At 39.4% G+C, this 20,217-nt stretch overlaps 1 protein-coding gene across 2 annotated transcripts in view; it reads left to right on the forward strand.

Annotated features, from left to right (window-relative positions):
* The window catches only part of LOC128688374 (longitudinals lacking protein, isoforms H/M/V), a 269,681-nt gene that overhangs the window by 165,707 nt on the left and 83,757 nt on the right, over window positions 1–20,217 (forward strand). Inside the window, exons 7-9 of one of the 2 annotated variants that reach the window (XM_053776205.2) lie at window positions 16,365–16,623; window positions 16,974–17,683; window positions 19,256–19,390. The exons of the other annotated variant lie outside the window; for it this stretch is intronic. Coding sequence (XP_053632180.1) covers window positions 16,365–16,623; window positions 16,974–17,674 — 960 coding nt within the window. The 3' untranslated portion in view covers window positions 17,675–17,683; window positions 19,256–19,390. Of the gene's footprint in view, window positions 1–16,364; window positions 16,624–16,973; window positions 17,684–19,255; window positions 19,391–20,217 lie in introns of those variants that run through there. 2 annotated transcript variants of the gene reach the window in all.

Consider the following 20,217-nt stretch of genomic DNA (forward strand, 5'->3'; position numbering starts at 1 on the left):
ACAACATTATATAGTTGTGTTTGAAATAACAATTTTTTTTTTTTTTTACCCTGCTACCAATTTCCTGTTATTGTGGCTTGTGATCGCAGCTCAGATTTCAAGAAAAAGTCTTAGGATACTTTCATGCATTGCTTTTAAGCCCCTGTGTCACTGAGTTGGCTTGTGGGAGATAATAACAACTTGCAATAGGTTTAGGAAAATGCAAAGTAAATGGAACCCTTTGTTCACTTTACACTGAGATTCACACAACTTGTCTGTCTAATGTTAATGTCTACTCTACATTCTCATAGAAAAATACAGGATAATGGCGACATTCTCATGTGGCAACAGCTTAGGAATGATATGATTAGTCAAAGTATTTAGTGGAAATGTAAAAAAATTACTGTCATATTTAAAGTAAAAGGACACAAGTGCAACTAATGTGACATTTTATTGTGGCAACGTTTCACTCTCCAGGAGCTTTGTCAAGTGAAATGTTGCCACAATAGAATGTCATATTAGTTGCACTTGTGTCCTTTTACTTTACATATTGTTGGTAATTCTACCAAAATATGTACATACTGTCATATTGGTATGGCAACAGTAATATAGAGGTGAAGCATGCTGCTGATGGCTGAAGTCAACACTTCTTATCAAATTTCAATCATCCATTATCAATACTTATTGAAGATGAATACCCAGCATGTGTACTGTCTTATTATTTTGACGAAGTATTTTGGAAATTGGTAAATTTTAGAAAATGTTAAAATACAGTGCACCTTTGAGTAGCATTCATTTTTTTTTTAACACATCAGCTGTTTCACACCAAGGCAGGGTGACCTGAAAAAGAAGAAACACTTTGACCCGTTTACTGTCCAAACGTAGATCCACGTTCTCACTGTCATCACTCCAAATATTTTGAAAAAAAAAAAATTAATTAAAGAGAGGAATTTTCTGTGTAATAAGACAAAAAATTTCGAGTCAGTACTTACTGAGATGTAAGACTGCTCACCTGACGGCAACATGGAGTCCTGCTGCTTGCAGAAAAGTTGCTGATATACCTTTTTTTCTCTCTTTTTTTTTAATTTATATAATTTTTATGTTCTGGTAATTACAATTTGTAGTAGTTCTTGTAATTTCATAGTTACTGTTTGTTATGACACTAATATTAGGTACTGAAATAGTACTCAAATAGTCACAAACACACTGACAGGTGAACATTTTCACCTGCCTTGGTTACATACTATTGTCTAGAAATATATACAAAGTATTTATAGGTCCAAGCAATGTTTTAGACATGCTGGAGTATATATGAAACTCCTGGAAGCATGGTGTAAGAGGAGTGTCACTTCACTACTGATAAAACACCTCAGTTACTGGGAGTGCTTGAAGTTCCTGAACCTGTACTCCCTGGATTGCAGGCGGGAGAGATACATAATTATATACACCTGGAAAATCCTAGAGGGACTAGTACCAAACTTGCACATGAAAATCACTCTCTATGAAAGCAAAAGATTCGGCAGACAATGCAACATCCCCCCAATGAAAAGCAGGGGTGTCACTTGCATGTTAAGAGACAACACAATAAGTGTCAGGGGCCCAAGACGGTCCAACTTTCTCCCAGCATACATGAGGGGGATTACCAATAGACCCCTGACTGCCTTCAAGCAGGCACTGGACAGGCACCTATAGTCGGTATGTGACCAGCCGGGCTGTGGCTTGTACGTTGGATTGCGTGCAGCCAGCAGTAACAGCCTGATTGATCAGGCCCTGATCCACCATGAGGCCTGGTCACAGACTGGGCCATGGGGGCACTGACCCCCGGAACTCTCTCCAGCTAAACTCCAGGTAAACAGTGCATCAGTGAAGTGACATTTGATGATTGTGCACTTCCTTGGCTTTATTTGTTTTCACTGTTACACATAAACATGTCTGTCTGTCTCTGTCTCTCTCTAGCTCTGTCTTTGTTTATCTTTGTCCCTGCTTATCTGTCTTTCTGTCAGTCTCTGTTGTCATGTCTCTCTGTCTTGGGCTGCTAATGAACCAATAGGTACAGTGGGCCCTCGTTTATCGTTGTTAATCCGTTCCTGGAAGTGCGATGATTATCAGAATAGATGATTTTCGAATCAATTTTCCACATAAGAAATAATGTAAATACAATTAATCCGTTCCTGACACCCAGAAGTATTAAAACAAAAAAATTTTTACATGAAATATAGATGTAGTACATAAACAATACAATGGGACATGATGAATGAAACATTAACAGCATAACACTTACCTTTATTGGCGATTCTTTTTAGTGTATGGAAGACTGGAGGAGGAGAGAGATTGGATTAGTTACTGTTTGGAAGGGGAATCCCCTTCCATCAACACCTCAGGTACCAAGTGCTTTTCTGGGGTTACATACTTCTCTTCTCTGTTTCTTAATGTCACTAGGACCAGCTTGAGAGTCACTGGAGTCCTGTCTCGCAAAAAAGTGTCCAGAGAGCTCAGTTTCTGGCATCTCTTTAAAACTTCCCTAAAATGGGCCAAGACTCTGTCACTGTACAAGTTGCCGATATGGCTTGCAACATCCTTCTCAGGGTGATGTTTCTCCATAAATCTTTCCATCCTACCCCACACTTCAAAAATCTCCTTAATTTCTGAAGAAGGCACCTTCTTCCATCTCTCTTCCTCCTCCTCTGCAGCAAGATTGTGAGCTGTGATCTGTTGTTGTTCCTGCTGAAGCTCTTGCAGCTCCTCAGTGGTTAGCTCTTCGTTGTGGTCCTCCACCAACTCTTCCACATCCTCCAACTCACATCCAACCCCATGGAACTCCCCAATACCACAATAGATTTCACAACTGACATAGGCTCATCAGGGTCAGCCACAAACCCTTAAAATCGCTCTTGTGGACACAATCTGGCCACAATTTTCTCCAAGCAACAACAGCTTACTTGATTTCCTTTTTCTTTGCCACGATGGAAGGTATGGTTGTATGGGGTTTGTTATACATCCTGGCCAGTTCGGCCACACGTACGCCACTTTCATATTGTTCAATAATGTTTTTCTTCAATTCATTCGTATTTCTCACCTTCTTTACCAAAGGCTTGGCACTAAAAGCTTTCTTTGGAGCCATGGTTGCTTATTTAGCACTTGCAAGCATTAAAATGAATGGAATACTATTATGAAATATTTCATATGAACAAGTGAGGGGACCGTCACTCACTGGTAAACAGTGGCACACTGGCTGGGAAGGGAGGCCGAGGTGGCTCAGAGCCATGAGTATGCATCTAGGACGAACGACGATTAGCAAGTCAACCGACCATTTGCGAGCCAATGTTTGGACGAAAACGCGACGATTTCTGAAAAGGATGACTATCGAGCCCGACGATTATTGAGGGACTGTATTATACACGATGCAGAGTCATCACGTCTAATTCCTGAACAAGTGAAAATGCGTATTACTTGCCAGTCATGCTTATTATTCCTTATATCTACAAACACAGTATAGCACTTTGACTGAATTTTTTTTGGGTTATCCCAGGTAATTTACACGGTGAATAATAACTACACCTACCATCCGACTTACGACCGAGTTCGGTTCCGAGAAACCGGTCGTAAGTTGAAATGGTCGTAAGTCGAACTTTACTACTGAATATCAACAAAACATTTTTGTAATGACTTTATTTTATAGTTTTATTTTGGTATTTCATGTTTTACTTTACTTTTTATGTTGTTAGTACTGTATTTTATACTGTAAGGTTTAGGATAAACACTGTGTACAACACAAATAGTTGTTTATTTCCCAGAAATTTGGCATAAAAAACACGGTTGTAAGTCGAGTCGTCGTAAGTCGAGTCGTAAGTCGAGCAGGTCGTAAGTCGGATGGTAGGTGTATTTATGTGTACCTGTGAGACAGAGACAGAGATAGATACAGACAGAGATAGAGATAGCCAAAGTCAATCAGCCACCCACTCACCCATCCACTAAGCCACCCACTCACCCACCCACCCACTCACCCACCCGGCCAGCCAGCCGGCCACCCAGTTAGCCGACCTGCCAAACACATATGACACATGTTCCAGAATCGTTTCTCTTTACTTTGGGCATTGGTTATAGGACATTCTGGCAGGATGACACTACTAGTGGTATCAAAATTGAAAGTATGTTGCATATGCATTATTATCGAGGTTTTTGATATTTCTTCAACCATTTGTGGCCACATCCATCTCAAAGTCGCTAAACTCAGGGTCAACATCACTTTCCTCTTAAAAGGGGAGTGTTAATAGGACATGACATCAGTGAATCCCTGGTGTTTGCCACAATCTTTGCTCTAGCTGATGCTCAATTGAACTGGTGCTCCCACAAGGTACTAAGTGGTCCCAGATTTTTTTAATACAGTGGACCCTCGCCTAACGAACGCATCGCATAACGTTAAATTCGCCTAACGATACATTTTAATGCTAACATTTTGCCTCGGCTAACGCTAAAAAACTCGCCTAACGATATTCATTCTCGGGTATCAATTAATATCGTTAGGTGAGGGTCCACTGTACTGCGCACACCAAGTATTAAGACCAATTCTATACTGACCAGACATCTCAGGCCAATTTGGAGGCAGGAAAAATAAAACGTTGGCCTACATTTGCAGCACTAGCGGTAAGAACGTTGATCAGAGGCATGCCGATACTACAGTTGTAAAAACTGCAACATATCTCCACCCTTCCTTCAGAGTGCAGGCACTGTGCTTCCCACCTCCAGAATCCAAGTCCAGCCAACTGGTTTCCCTGAATCTCTTCGTCATTATTAACCTGCTCACACTCCAACAGCGCATCAAGTCATAAAACCTATTTGCTTCCACCTACATATTCATATGGGTATTATAAGGATTTTACTTCATATAACTACAATATGGTGAAGTCTCTGCATTTATGGGCTGCATTCTTAGAGACTATAAAAGTAAAATTTGGTGATTTTTTTTATGATGTTATTCACTTCCTTGTGAGGTTGACACAAATTGAAGCATTTGATGCAATATCTCACAAGGCTTCAGAGGATAAGTGTGTGTGAATGTGAGTGTGAGTGTTAGTTACTATTTTGTCCTAGGCACATGTCGATTAGATACTAGGCCTGTTGTATATGCGTGCGTGTACTTGTGTGTATTAAGTTACCATTTTGTCCTAGGCACGTGTGTGTGTGTGTGTGTGTGTGTGTGTGAGAGAGAGAGAGAGAGAGAGTGTGTATATTCACCTATTTGTACTCACCTATTTGTGGTTGCAGGGGTTGATTCATAGCTCTGGCCCCGCCTCTTTACTTATTGCTCCCTGCTCCATGAGCTTTATCAAACCTCGTCTTAAAACTATGTATGGTTTCTGCTTCCACTACGTCACTTGCCAGACTATTCCACTTCCTGACAACTCTATGATTAGAGAAATACTTTCTAACTGCCCTTTGGCTCATCTGAGTCTTCAACTTCCAGTTGTGACCCCTTGTTTCTGTGTCCCATCTCTGGAACATCCTGTCTCTGTCCACCTTATCAATTCCTCGCAGTATTTTGTATGTCGTTATTGTGTCACCCCTAACCCTCCTGTCCTCCAGTGTCATCAGGCCAGTTTCCCTTAACCTTTCTTTGTAGGACATTTTCCTCAGCTCTGGAACTAGCCTTGTTGCAAACCTTTTGCAAATACAGAGATCGTTTACGGCTCACATTGAGCCTGTAAAGTGAGCAGATTTGGGCCGAGTCCCAAATCTGCTCACTGCCATAACAACATACTGGAGTGAGAGATATGGGAGGAAGTGTAAAATAAACCCAGTGAGGAGCAGGGGTGCGGTGGGAACAATTAGGGAACACTGTATCAACATCCTGGGTCCCAGAAATTTCAACATCTTACCAGAAGATATCAGAAACGCAGCTGGAACAAATGTAGAAGCCTTCAAGAGGAAACTGGGTAAGTATCTTCACCAGGTGCCAGATCACCCAGGCTGTGATTGATATGTGGGGCAGCGGGCCTCCAGCAGCAACAGCCTGGTTGACCAGGCAAGCACCAGACGAGACTGGCCCATGGCCGGGCTTAGAGAGTAGAGAAGCTCTCAAAACTCTTCATAGGTATAAAGGTAGGTGTAGGTTCCAAACTGGTGCTGCATACTCCAGTATGGACCTGACGTACACAGTGTACAGCATTCCGATACCTCCTTACTGAGGTATCGGAATGCTATTCTCAGGTTTGCCAGGCGCTGATATGCTGCAGCAGTTATCTGGTTGATGTGCACCTCAGGAGATGTGCTCGGTATTATACTCACCCCAAGTTCCTTTTCCTTGAGTGAGGTTTGCAGTCTTTGGCCACCGACCCTGTGTGTGTGTGTGTGTGTGTGTGTGTGTGTGTGTGTGTGTGTGTGCGCGCGCATGAGAGAGAGTGTATGTGAGTGCGTTTGTGTGTCAGTATATATATACAGTATGCACAGATCCTCCCCAACTTCCAACCTATGCAAGTTACATCCATCTGCAAATACAAAAAAAAAAAAAAAATGCACTATAAATTAGAAAAATAAAAAATATATGTACGTAAATATGGAAATTACCCCTTGTCATATGTCTGCCAACACTAGTAGCTGTGTGCATATGATGGTGACCCGGATCTGGCAACAGTGCTGAGCATCTCTCTCAGACTGCCAGTAGGTTGATTAAAAAAAAGATAATCCTAACAGAAATTTATTAGGTTAACCCTTTCAGGGTCCAAGGCCCAAATCTGGAGTCACGCACCAGTGTCCAAGAATTTAAAAAAAAAAAATTTGTTATTTTTTCTTATGAAATCGTAGAGAATCTTTTTGTGAAGGTAATAAAACAAAAAGTACAAAATTTGGTGGAAAATTGACAAAATTATGCTCTCGCGAATTTTGATGTGTCAGCGATATTTACGAATCGGCGATTTTGCCGACTTTGACTCCCATTTTAGGCCAATTACATTATTCCAATCAACCAAATTTCACTAGTATTACTTCCATTCTATCGATTGAGCACAAGAAATCGCCAAGTCAACTGTTTCAACTACAAAATAAAGTGATCGGAAATTGTTAATTTGGCCAATTTAACACAAAGTTCAAAATATTCCAATTTCAAAATAGGGTCCAAAATAAACAATGTAGGCATTCCTGGCACTAAACTAACATTTCCTCTGTTCATTAGTTATGTTTTGAGGCTTTACAAATAAATTCCATTTTGATTTTTTATTCACATAATGAATTTTTATTCACACCAAAAAATAGAAGATTTACTGTTATGCAATACTGTAATAATTGTATAAATATCATCACCATATTTGTGAATGTATATTAGACCCACCAGCTGACGTGTATTAGACGTGTGAGGTCGTTTGTTTACTCTTGAATATCGGCAAAAATTTAACATTTCCGCTACTTTGAGCTCAGTTTCAAGCCATTTCCAGTGCTAAAACCAATCAAAATCATCTCTATTTCTGTAATATGTCTTCCATTCTATCAAATGAGACCAAGAAATCGCAAATACAACTATAAAAAACATACGAAAAAACACTGCAAAGTTGCTGTTTCAATCGAAAAATCATGATTTCAGTTTTTTTCTCTCATTATACACAGTGTGCTGAAGGATCTGTTTTATGTGGTGCACACATACCACATAGATGTATTCTCTCATATCTAGGCCCAAATGTACCCCTCACAGTTTATCAGAGTGAGCTGAGCTCATGGCGTAGATCTACGGTTTGGACACTCACCGTAAAGCCGTAGATCTACGGGATGGACCCTGAAAGGGTTAAAAGAAAGCTGTACAGGTATACAACTTCTTCATGCCATCCTAACATGATTCTGTTATCTGTCCATTTCAAGATCTGGCCAGTCATTGGATTGGAACTCAGATGTAAGTCGGGAAGGATCTGTACATGTGTGTTTGCTGTGCCTCGTTTGCAATGGTGTTATACTGTACTGTGCATTTTATTTATTCTGGAAAAATCATTCAGAAAATTGCAAAACATTGCTGCCAGTGCTGATTCTTCATTTTATCAGTTGTCATTTTTCTGTGGCATAAAAATTCTCCATTTTAACATAGTACAGTGGTTCCCTGAGTTACAGTTTACTCTCATAAAAGAAAGTTAGTTTTGAGATGCGATGAAAAATTTGAGATGCGATATATGTATAGTGGTCAACATGTGTAGGTGGGCATCAGCCAGTCATTTGTCATGTTACCAAATCATGGCTCCTAAAGTGTGCAGTAAACAGGCAGTTTCTCTGAAGATCAAGCATGAAATGGTAAAAACATGGTGAAATCAGTGTATTCGTGCTTTCCACATTTAACCATTTCTACTATTATGAAGCAAAAAAATTTTAGGAGGTTGGAGGATGAAGAAGAGCATGTGGAGGAGTTGATTTTGGACCACAGACAGGAGTTGACAACAGAGGAGTTCCTGGAATTAGGGAAGATGAATGAGGACAGTGAGGAGGAAGATAACCATAGGTTAATGGCTGCAGAAATTCAGGAGTTGTTTACTCACTGGGAAGGCGTGAAAAGAATCACAAGAAAGCACCCAGACATTGAAAATATTTACTCACTTTTTGTGATTTTGAAGATAATGTTTTACCTCAAGAGCTTCAGAAAAAAAAAAAAACAGAAACAAACAACTCTGAACAGCTTTTTCAGTAACCTCCTCTCCACCCTCTCCCCTACCACTACACCACCAACTCTTCAATTTCACAGTACAGTAAAGGTTGCACTTCTGGGGTCTTGGAATGAATTGCCATTTCACATGTTAGTAGCTTGACTTCTTATAATGATATACTAAATAATGTATTTTCCAAAGTGGATACTATAATCCTTCTGCACCTTCTTCTAAATCCCAGGTGTTACTTCATCTGGACCTTTTGCCTTGTTTTTCAAATAGTGGTATGTATTGCTTTTGATGAATGTCTGTGGTATACTCTGTAATTATTGAACACTTTATTGGGAAAGAAGATGCATGAATGCAGAGAAACCACGCAGTCAAGTAGGGGGCAATGTCAATTGTGCATAGACCTGGAAACATTGAGAGCAGGCTGTGTCAGTGTGCCAGAGATAGGCCCTGATATCCACTAGGTATCATTACTGTGCCATGGCTTTGGCACAAGATGCAAAATAGAATTATATGGATCTAGTTGCCAGCTTTGAAATGCTGCAGTTACCACATAAAGTCCAACAATTTCAAGTTTATTAACTATTTAAGTAAATTGGTAAATCTGCACTTGAGCCTAAATTCAAAAGTTATCATACTTTTCATGAGATGCAACGGTCATCAATGTTTGAAGCTGTTCACAGCAGACATGGGTACTCAAGTTATTTTATGGAAAAATATTCAGTTTAAAAATAAAATTGGCTAATAAGCACTTGTACACTTAATAAAGTACCTCAACTCCTGCTGTTAATAATTTAATATTTTTTTAATTGATGCTGGTTATTTTAACTTGGAATGATAATATTTGTCTTGAACATGTGTTTTTTCTTTTATTGTATGTTAATTTAATCCTTGTTTTTAGTGTGTGTAGTAGTAGTATATATTTTTTATGACGGAGATCAATGATTAACCTATGTGGTCAAAAAGCTTTGGAAATGGCACAGCTGCCTACCTACCCTCTTATCTCAACTCGTGTTCCAGCTTATGTTGCAACTCGTGTCTCAGCTCGTGCTAAGTAGCATACACCATTGTTGAAAATTTGAAACTGATCAGAAGAGATTTTCTCAAGTCATAAATAAAAACTTGGAGAAAGAAAGAAAAAAAATCAGGCAACATCGTAAAGGTACATCTTCCCTTAATTTATGCAGATTCAGCTTGCATAAATTGTCTGTTGTGTAATGTTCTAGTTCTGTTGGCAATTTTGCATTTGTGATTAATGCAATTTGCAAAACATTTTGCATGTAATTAAGTTTGAGTGAACATAGTAAAGCTACCATGGGCTTAGAACACATCTACAGCATAAGGTGAGGTTACCTAATTACCAGAAAATAGGTAAAAAATTTTGTAAGATAAATAAACCGTATCTTAAAATAAGTGCCAAAGCAACCAGGTTTTAATGGCAGTTTACTACAGGCTGATAGCAGTAGCAGCCTGGTTGATCAGGCAGCCAGTGGGAATCTGACCTCAGGCTATGCTGTAAAAGTAGAACACTGGAAATTAGTGATAAGTGTGTCACAGGTACTGTACTCTCAGATGAGGTACCTTGATGTTAGTGAGGGGCTCTTGATGCAAGAAATTGAATGTATTCTCCACTGCCATGGATCGAACTTGATTACCTTTCTTCCCAGTTATTAAAATAGTAATACTGTAATAATAATATTACAGGTAATAGTAAGTACAGCCTCTCTTCACTTAGCGACGTACTCGTTTACTGATGATTCAAACTTACGACGGGGTCTCTGACCAGTATGCATACCTAAATAATGTATAATAGAGCTGATTTCTTCTATTCTGTTTATTTCAGTATGTAGTACACTACTGTATAAACATTTAAAAATATACTAAAAATGTTATAAATGGTGCAAAGGTGACATTAAAACAATATCAAAAATGGCTGACACAAACCCACTACCATTATAGTGTGCTCCTCACTCAGCCACAAATTCTTTTCCCAACGTGGTCTTGGGAACAGAACTCCGTCATTAGGTGAGGAGAAGCTGTAATGTAAGTTTATGAATGTTATGTCAGCTATTAAGTTAGTTTTGATGCAGAATTTAAAATTTACACACCTTGCTAATTCATAGTGAAATACCAAATACATTTGGAATGATGTGAGTGTGAGGCATTTTGGGATCAGTGTAATTCCATGGATGCACACCCACATGCACACGCACGCACGCACGCACATGCTGTGTCCCAGAGATGGGACACAGTTGGAGGTTGTAGACACAGATGAATCACAGGGCTGTTAGGAAGTATTTCTTCAGCCACAGAGTAGTCAGGAAGTGGAATAGTTTGGGAAGCGATGTAGTGGAGGCAGAATCCATACATAACTTTAAGCAGAGGTATGATAAAGCTCACAGTTCAGGGAGAGTGACCTAGTAGCAACCAGTGAAGAGGCGGGGCCAGGAGCTAGGACTCGACCCCTGCAACCTCAACTAGGTGAGTACACACACATGCACACACACACACACACTCTCACTCACTCACTCACTCACTCACTCACTCACTCACTCACTCACTCACTCACTCTCTCTCTCTCTCTCTCTCTCTCTCTCTCTCTCTCTCTCTCTCTCACTCTCACTCTCTCACTCTCTCACTCTCTCACTCTCTCACTCTCTCACTCTCTCTCTCTCTCTCTCTCTCTCTCTCTCTCTCTCTCTCTCTCTCTCTCTCTCTCTCTCTCTCTCTCGCTCTCTCTCTCTCTCTCTCTCTCTCTCTCTCTGTGGATGCAAGAGTCTAGTCTCAGCTCCTGGCCCAGCCTTTCAATATGCTGCTTGTCATAGTCACTCCCTCCTACCCTTGTGGGCCTTATTGTACCTACTCTTATAGCTGTGTGTGGGGTCTGCCTCCACAGCTTCTTCACTGAGGTCATTTCACTTGACCACTCTAGGACTGAGGAAAAACTTCCTTACATCACTGTGACTCATCTGTGTCTTTAACTCCCTCCCAAGTTCCCATTTCTCGCCTCTCTAACAGCCTGTTCCTGTCTGCCTTGCCAATTCCCTTGAATATTTTGTATGTAATCATATCTCCCCTGGTTCTTCTATTCTCCAATGTCATTAGGTTTAGCTTTACTGGCTTCTCCTTATAGTTCATGCCCCTTAACTCAGGAACAAGCCTTGTTTGTACTTCTACACTTTCTCCAGTTTCTTAACATGCTTCCTCAGGTGTGGATTCCATACTGGTGCTGTATATGCCGAGATGAGCTGGGCCTGACATATGTTGTATAAAGTGCCCTGAAAAACTCTTTGTTGAATTTCCTGAAGGCCATTCTTAGATTTGCCAGGCCAGCATTTTCTGTAGAGATTATTCGGTTGATGTGAGCCTTTGGTAAAATGCTAGGCGCTATGCTTACCCCTTAGGGCTTTCTCTTTGAGTGAGGTCTGCAGCCTCTGTCCTCTGAGACTATGCACTGTGCCCTGTCTTCTGTCTCCTTCTTTGATCTTTATGACATTCTATTTACTGGGGTTGAATTCAAAGAATCACTTATCTGACCAGTTTTGCTGTTCAGATCCATTTGCAGTCTTTTCCTTTCCTCATCTGTGTTTATTCTTCTCATCAGTTTTACATCATCAGCAAACAGGAATACATCTGACTCAATCCCATCTAGAATATCATTCACATAAACCAGAAACAGTGCTGGCATCACCCTGCTTGCTACACTTCCCCATTTTGCATCTCTTGTTTCACTTCCCCATTCTTACATCTCTTCCTGGAAAATCACTCTTTGCTTCCTTCCTCTGAGGTACTCCCTGATCCAACAAAGTATATTCACTGTTATTCTTGCATGTACCTTAAATTTTTGCCCCAGTCTTATGTAGGGTACTATGTACAGTGTCATTTTGTTCCAGTCTAAGAAAATGCAGTGTACCCAGCCCTCTTCTGTCTCACTGTTGTTACTTTGCCATAGAATTTCAGTAGGATGGTTAAACAAGATTTGCCATCTCTGACCCCATCCTAGTTACTGTTTAGAAAACCCCTTCTGTCCAAGTGCTCTACTACTCTCCTGACTTTCCTCTCCATTACATTACATGGTATGCATATCAGCAAAATTAGCTTTTAATTCAGCATTTTCTGCCTGTCTTCTTTCTTGCTTTCTTAAAAATAGGGACTACTTTTGCTGTCTTTCAGATCTGTGTCAACTGTCCTGTGTTCAGTGACTTGTTGTAGATCTTATCTAGTGTTTCGAATAATGCTCATGCTCCTCACAGAATCCATCATGTTGACAACTTGTTAGGCCCCACTGCCTTTATGTATTCAGCTCCATCAAATTTTTTTTATTTTTTTTTTATAACCATGTTGTATATATAGTATCCAGTACCTTTTGGTGTACTCATTCCTCTGGACTTTTTGGCACTGATTAAGTTTCCACTGAGAAGAACTCTTTGAATCATTTGATCAGTACCTCACAGACTTCCTTGTCATTTCTTGTAAGCTCTCCTCCTTCCTTGAGTCAAATTACCTGGTCTTTTAGATATAAGATAAGATAAGATTTTCTTCAGAATTTTAACCCCGGAGGGTTAGCCACCCAGGATAACCCAAGAAAGTCAGTATGTCATCAAGGACTGTCTAACTTATTTCCATTGGGATCCTCAATCTTGTCCCCCAGAATGTGACATACACCAGTCGACTAACACCCAGGTACCTATTTGCTGCTAGGTGAACAGGACAACAGGTGTAGGGAAACACATCAAAATGTTTCCACCCACTGGGAATCAAACCCGGGCCCTCTGTGTGTGAAGCGAGAGCTTTAGCCACCAGGTCTTTTTTTCTGATATTGGCTATTAAGCAGTTTTGGTGCAGACTTGGCCTTAGCTGCTGTGTCATTCTCAAATTGTCTCTCAGCCTCTTTCTTTACTCTTGCATATCCACTTCTCCTGTTTTCATCCATCCTTCACTACCTATAGTTTTCCATGCTCTTAAGCTTCTCTTTTTTGCTTTTCTGCATTTCTGGTTACACCATGAGCTCTCTTTTTCTTTGCTATTTCCCATTCACCTTCTGGGTATGAAGTTCTTCTGTACCTACAAGCACTTTCCAGCTATATACTTCATCATCACATCCACTGACTTTCCTTCCTTATCCACTCCCGTTCCCACTGCACTGCATTCAGGAACTCTCTCATGTCTGCAAAGTTCCCTCTTCTAAAGTCTGGCTTCTTACACCCTCTACTTGCCATTTTTTCCTCAGCATTTAGTTCCACAAGGTACTTGCAAACTTGCAAGTTCAGCACTGTATTTTCATTGTCACCCAGGGGAGCCTCTTATTCTATTTCTCCTATATATGGCATATTAATGGTAAATACTAGGTCCAGTCTTGTCATATCTTTAACATGCTGACACAAAGTTTTCCCTGAACAGTTCCATCAACTTAGCCCTCTTTGTTTCCTGTCCCCCAAGTGGATGCAAGTTCTCCCAATCTGTCTTTTGATGTTTAAAATAACACAAGATGAGTAGCTGTGCTTTAGCCCTGTAGGCACTCATAGCTGCTTCAGGAATGATTTCAACCAATTCTGTGTTGCTGTCTTCATAGTTTTGCCTCAATCTTTTTCTGTTAGGTGGCAGGTTGTATATCACTGCAATTACTACGGTGGGTCCTCTAGTCTTAGCCAAGCCTACCATGAAGTTGTGTGTTTCTTGTCTGTTTATCTCTCTTGCTTCTTCAGAATTCCAATGATTTCTGATTAGCAGTGCCACTCCTCTGCCTCCTCTGTTTCCTGTCTTTTTTATCACTTGATATCCAGCTGTTAAATGGGATCTGATATCATTGAGCTGAAATTACTTTAGAAATTCACTCCTTCAGCTCATCACAATTATTTGATAGTTCATCTACATTTGTGTACCACACTGTTAGCTTGCTTTCTTTTATTATTGCTCATCTGATAGGTGTGGAGGAGCTAGGGTCTGGATTAGTGTGCACGTCACCACCAGGGATGTGATCAGAGACAGGGGAAGGGAAAAGAATGGTGGGAATGGTGAGGAGTGAGGAGACTGGTGTTAGTGTTGGTGCTGGTATAGTAAGGGTGGCCCAGAGTTGATCCAGCTTGGAAAGTGGTTGAGGTTGTTTCTGGAGGTGCTCCTTGAGGTTAGGAGTTGCTTCCTCCAGGTCCCTCCTTTGCTGCTGCTCTGTTCCTGTGTGTGTGTGTGTCTGCATGTGTGCTTGCTAACCTGTATGTGGTTTCAGGGGATTGAGTCACAGCTTTGGGCCATGCATCTTTACTGGTCTCTATTAGGTTCGCTCTCTTTTGGCTTTAAGAGCCTTAGTGTATCTCTTCTTAAAGCTATGTATGGATCCTGTTTCTGCCACTTCACTCTCTAAGTTTGTTCCACTTCCTAGCTGCTTGAAGGCTGAAGAAATTTTTCCTAGCATCTCTATGATTCATTTGACTTTTCAACTTCCAGCTGAGCCCTCATGTTTCTGTTTCCCATCTCTCAAACAATCTGTTCCTGTTCACCCTGTCAATTCCTCTCAGTATTTTGTTTATCACATTCCCTCTCTAGTCCTCTTGTCCTACGTGTCATCAGGTTGAGCTCCCTTAACCTCTTCCTATTGGACATACCTCTTAGCTCTAGGATTAGTCTCGTTGCAAACCTCTTCTCCTTCTCTAATTTCTTGACATGCTTGATCAGATGTGGGTTCCATACTTGTGCTGCATACTTCAGTATGGGACTGACATAGTGCAAAATGTGAATGACTCCTTACATGTCAAAAAACTATTCCTAGATTTGCTAAATGCACATTTGCCACAGCAATTATTTGGTTGATGTGCATTTCAAGTGATGTGCTCAGTATAATACTTACCCCAAAGTCCTCTTTGAGTGAAGTTTGCAGTTTACCCTCCTAGCCTGTACTCCATCTGTGGTCTTCTTGACCCTTCCCCAAACTTCATAACTTTGTACTACTGGGGTTAAATTCCATGAGCCATTTGTCAGACCAGACCTGCATCCTATCCAGATTCATTTGTAGCCTTTTCTGGTCCATGCCTGTTTGTATTCTCCTCATTAAGTATATGGCATTTGTGTACAGGATACCTCTAACTTTATCCTTACTGTCATGTCTTTCACATACATGTACAAGAAACAGGACCAGCCCTAGTACAGATACCTGTGTGTGTGTGTGTGTGTGCAGGGGTCAAGTCATAGCTCCTGGACCTGCCTGTGTGTGCATGTGTGTATGTATGAATGCATCCTTGTGTGTGCTTTTGCATTTTGAATGGGATTCTCATGTAGTGTATAAGATGACAGTCGTAGATGCTTGGTTATCTTTCCAGTGAAAACATTTCATAAACCTAGAAAATAAAACTTTGTTAATATTTTACATAATGCACTCATCAATAGTAAACACTTAAATTTGTTGCTAAGAAAAGGTATTTTTAAGGTGTTGATAGAGTATACAGCATCTAGAGAAGAGTGTATCAGGTTTTTAAATATGTGTAGGGTGTTGTGTTGAATGGTATTTGTATTGTTATGGAGAGGGGTTAAAAATCAAAATATGTACACCTATGCTGGAAAGATATTTTTGAAAAGGTGCATTCATCTGTGTTAAATATTGTACAACAAAATTGCTGTGAAATTTTTATTTTCTCACTAACAAATTGAAAACAAAAAATACCTTTGTGTTTTAATTCAATTTAATGCAAGTGGTTTTCGAAAAGGAATGCACTAAATTGGCCCAGTGTACATCTTTTGAAGATTTTCTCCCTAAAATTAGTGTCCGTGTTTTAGGGTGGTGGAGGCAAGACAACGGTGTGGGCCAGAGCACTGGCTGGTCATTCCCTTGGGGCCAGTCATCAGTGCACCTTCTGCCCAAAACGATTCTTCCTGCGCTCTGACTTGACCCGGCACCTACGAACACATACTGGCGAGAAGCCCTTCAAGTGTCCCTACTGTGAGCACAGCACAGCCATCAAGTACAACCTTAAGAAGCATCTCATCAGTCGTCATAATGTCGTTGAACAAGGCATTAATATGGAGGCTGTTCAAGGTGTGTTGGATGATGATGATCCAGACAAGCTCTCTACTGCTCTTGTCTTGACCTGTAATCACACTAGCATTTTTTGCTTGTTAGAACCTTGGTCCCAGTTTGTGCCTAAGTTAGCAAAATATCTAACGTAAAGTATATTATCATACTTTTTCTTAATGACTTTCTTGCATGAATTGATAGTACATTTGCTGTAGTATTATGAAACCTATGTTGATCATATTTGATCACTTTCTATATATTTGACAGTAATAATCTTAAACATGCATGTAATACCGACATTAACTAGTGATGACCCAAAAAAAATATGATATTCTCTATATGTGTGGTTGAAAATTGACTCCTTGTTTTAGGACGACAACAGTCAAATGAAGCATCAACATCTGGTAATGGTGGACAGAGTTTCTCTTGGGGCAGTGCTACAGTTCCAACATTACCAGCTGTTCTCTCTCTGCTGCAGCGAGAACACATGTTAGCATCTGCACAAGGGCGAAACTCTGCAAATGAAACTACAGAAAGCATTACATCTCTGTCATGGAGTGCCACAAAAGTTGCACATTCTTCTGGCTTTCATCCTCCCAAAGAATCTGGAAACATACAAGGAATCACATCTAGTACCTGTTCATCACTGGACACTTCTGACAATGCTGCTTCTCAGTCTTGGAGCCATAATCTGACTCCTCAATTACCCACATATAATCCATCACAAGAACAGGAAAACTTGCCAGGGTCTAGTGTGTGTACATCACAAGATACAGCTAGTAATGCAGCAGTGCAGGGCTGGAACCCAACAGGAGATCTAGACCTGCCTGTGTTTCATGCCCTGCAAGATTGTGATAATCTCCCCGTCTCATCATCTGATAGATGCTTGTCACGTGGCACAAACGAGAATACTGTACCTCAGACATGGAGCAGTACTGCAGGTCCACATCTCTCTGCAATACATTCCTCACAGAATCTTGAAAATGTAGCAGGCGTTGCATCCAGTACATGTCCATCAAATGACACAGTAGACAGTGGTACATCGCATTCTTCTACCAGCGACACCGAGTAGTGTGACAAGGTGATAGCCTGTTTGTTTCTAAGGGATGATTGTCTTTACAAAGGAATTTTCAGTGTGTAGTTGAATGATTTTTTATGTATTCTCTTTTGTTATACAGTTATTTTGGAATATATTTTCCTTTCAAATTAACATTTATTGTTTATATGCACTCTGGAAATGTTTTATTTAGATAATTAGTTTTGAGGTAATGTTTACTGCAGGTTAGTCCTCTGTTTGTAAAGACATCTAGTAAGTGATGTTTTGGGGAAGCTGAAAAATCATAACTGTTTATATTGCAGCACATCCCAGTGGACTTTGGAATTCATGTAGGGTTGCATTTTGTAGTGCTCTGAAACAATTTCCTTGCTGAAAACAAATAAGAATGCATATTATGCATTCAGTTGTCATTTTCTTGAGATGGTACTCTTAAAGATGTGTAGCCTAGGCACCACAATTATTAGTTGCAATCATGTCTTCTCAGTTTTCCTTGCTCTCATCTCATAAAGTATCTCACACAGTCTCTCCTGCATTGTAAACACAGTAAAAAGAGGATCTTCAGAGTATTTTGAACCCTGTAGCACTTAAAGTTGTGAATCAGCTCGAAGATAGATTTCAGGTATATAGACAATGGCAATTTGAAAGTTCAGTATTGAAGTTAGCACTTTGGAAGCATTTTCAGAATTATGAAAAATACACTAAATGAAATAGGAAGAGTAGACTATTATGTATAGTACAGCAGTTTGCCTGGAGAGGTCAAAAATCTAAAATAAATAGTAATAAGGGCAGCATTTTTATTAAATGAAATAAATTTACCAGAGATGGATTCGAGAATTTTTGTTTGAAGATTAAAAATGATGAATATTTATTGGAGAGATAGAGATAGATAGAGAGAGAGAGAGAGAGAGAGAGAAAGAAAGATGGTTGTATATTGTACTATTCACCTCTAGATACCAGTACATATTATGTATTAAGGATGGGATGTTACCAAAATTTTTGCTGATGCTGATACTTGATACTCACTTTTAGGCCAATACCAATACCATCAAAATTAGCCAACACCCACAGATACCGGCACCGATACTCAGCTCTGGACCAAAACCGATATTGATTCCGATATCACCATTACTTTGGTACACCTGTATTACGTATTAAATAATTTGATTAAGAATTTGGCTGAAAAGGAGTAGTAAATATTAATTCTTGCTAATAGTATTTTTAATCACGCATTTAGAAAATGAATGCCAGCTTTATTTATTCATTTAATATTTTCTTATACAGTATTTTGATCATTTTGTTTCATTATTGTCTGTATAGGTGGGTAGTTTAAGGGGGTGATTATCCAGGTATATACTGTACCATATTTTTCATGTATGAAGTCACTGGCTTTTTGTCTTCTCAGTGTCTCATATAATGTATTCACTTAGTTAAGAAGTATTTTAAATCAGTTAAAAGTATGTATAGGATGGGTTTTGTGATATAAACAGTATACAAAATTATAGTTTTATTATAATTTTATTAGTTTAATTTTAAACATTAGGCGGTATTATTGGAAGGTATGCCGAGTGGTTTGTGAAGCTGCTGTTCCTCTTCTAGGGGATGGGAGTTCTGCCTCCGAGGCTGCCGTCAGGGTTGCCACCTGCTGTACCGTCTGGATCATCAGGAGGAGGACCTCACACTTGCCACTTTTGTTCTCGACCATTCTTCTTGCGGTCAGACCTAACTCGTCATCTGAGAATCCACACGGGAGAGAAGCCTTTCAACTGCCCATACTGTGAACACACTACAGCACGCAAGTCTAGCCTAAAGAAGCATCTATTAAGCAAACATACTGCCATTACTACTAACTTCTGAACATATACTATAATTTCCTCAAGCCTCACCTTAATTATAAAAAACTATTTCTAAGGTATTGCCACCACAGTTGGTAGTGAAAAAGAAATTGTTTACTTGATATAAGACAGTAAATTCTGTTTGGAAATACACTAATGTAGTAATTGATCTCTGAAATATTATGAAAATTTAATACAAAACTCAGGCTGCTAAAACACATTAAAAAGTGAAAATTTATTGTGGAAGGTCTTTGGTGATGGTTATGGGTGCAAAAATGTAGTGCAATTTCCACAATGCAAGGATGAAAAGTCCAATAAGTTTGTACTTTATTTGTTTATTTGTACTATTACATTTTTTATAGATGAACATTTTAATACTAAATTTTCCAATAAATAACCAGTAAAAATATAGACATAGTAAACTGGTCACCACTGCATTATAAGAAAATTTATTCCATACTGTACTCTGCTATATAATGCTTGTTTCTGATGCAGTATTAAGAATAAACATCGGTCAGAGTTCTTCCCTTACAAAATAACAATAATCACATACTGCTCATCTCTCTTTATTGTAAATACTTTTATATATGACTATAATAAATTTTCATTATTTTAATGAATATTTCACATAAATTATGTTAAAAATATTTAAGAATATGTTCATTTATTTTTGGGATGAATAATTAAAATAAAAATTTGTTAAAGCTTATGAATGTAGAATTTCAT

The sequence above is a fragment of the Cherax quadricarinatus genome, chromosome 19 (assembly GCF_038502225.1).
Source record: "Cherax quadricarinatus isolate ZL_2023a chromosome 19, ASM3850222v1, whole genome shotgun sequence".
Lineage (NCBI taxonomy): Eukaryota > Metazoa > Arthropoda > Malacostraca > Decapoda > Parastacidae > Cherax > Cherax quadricarinatus.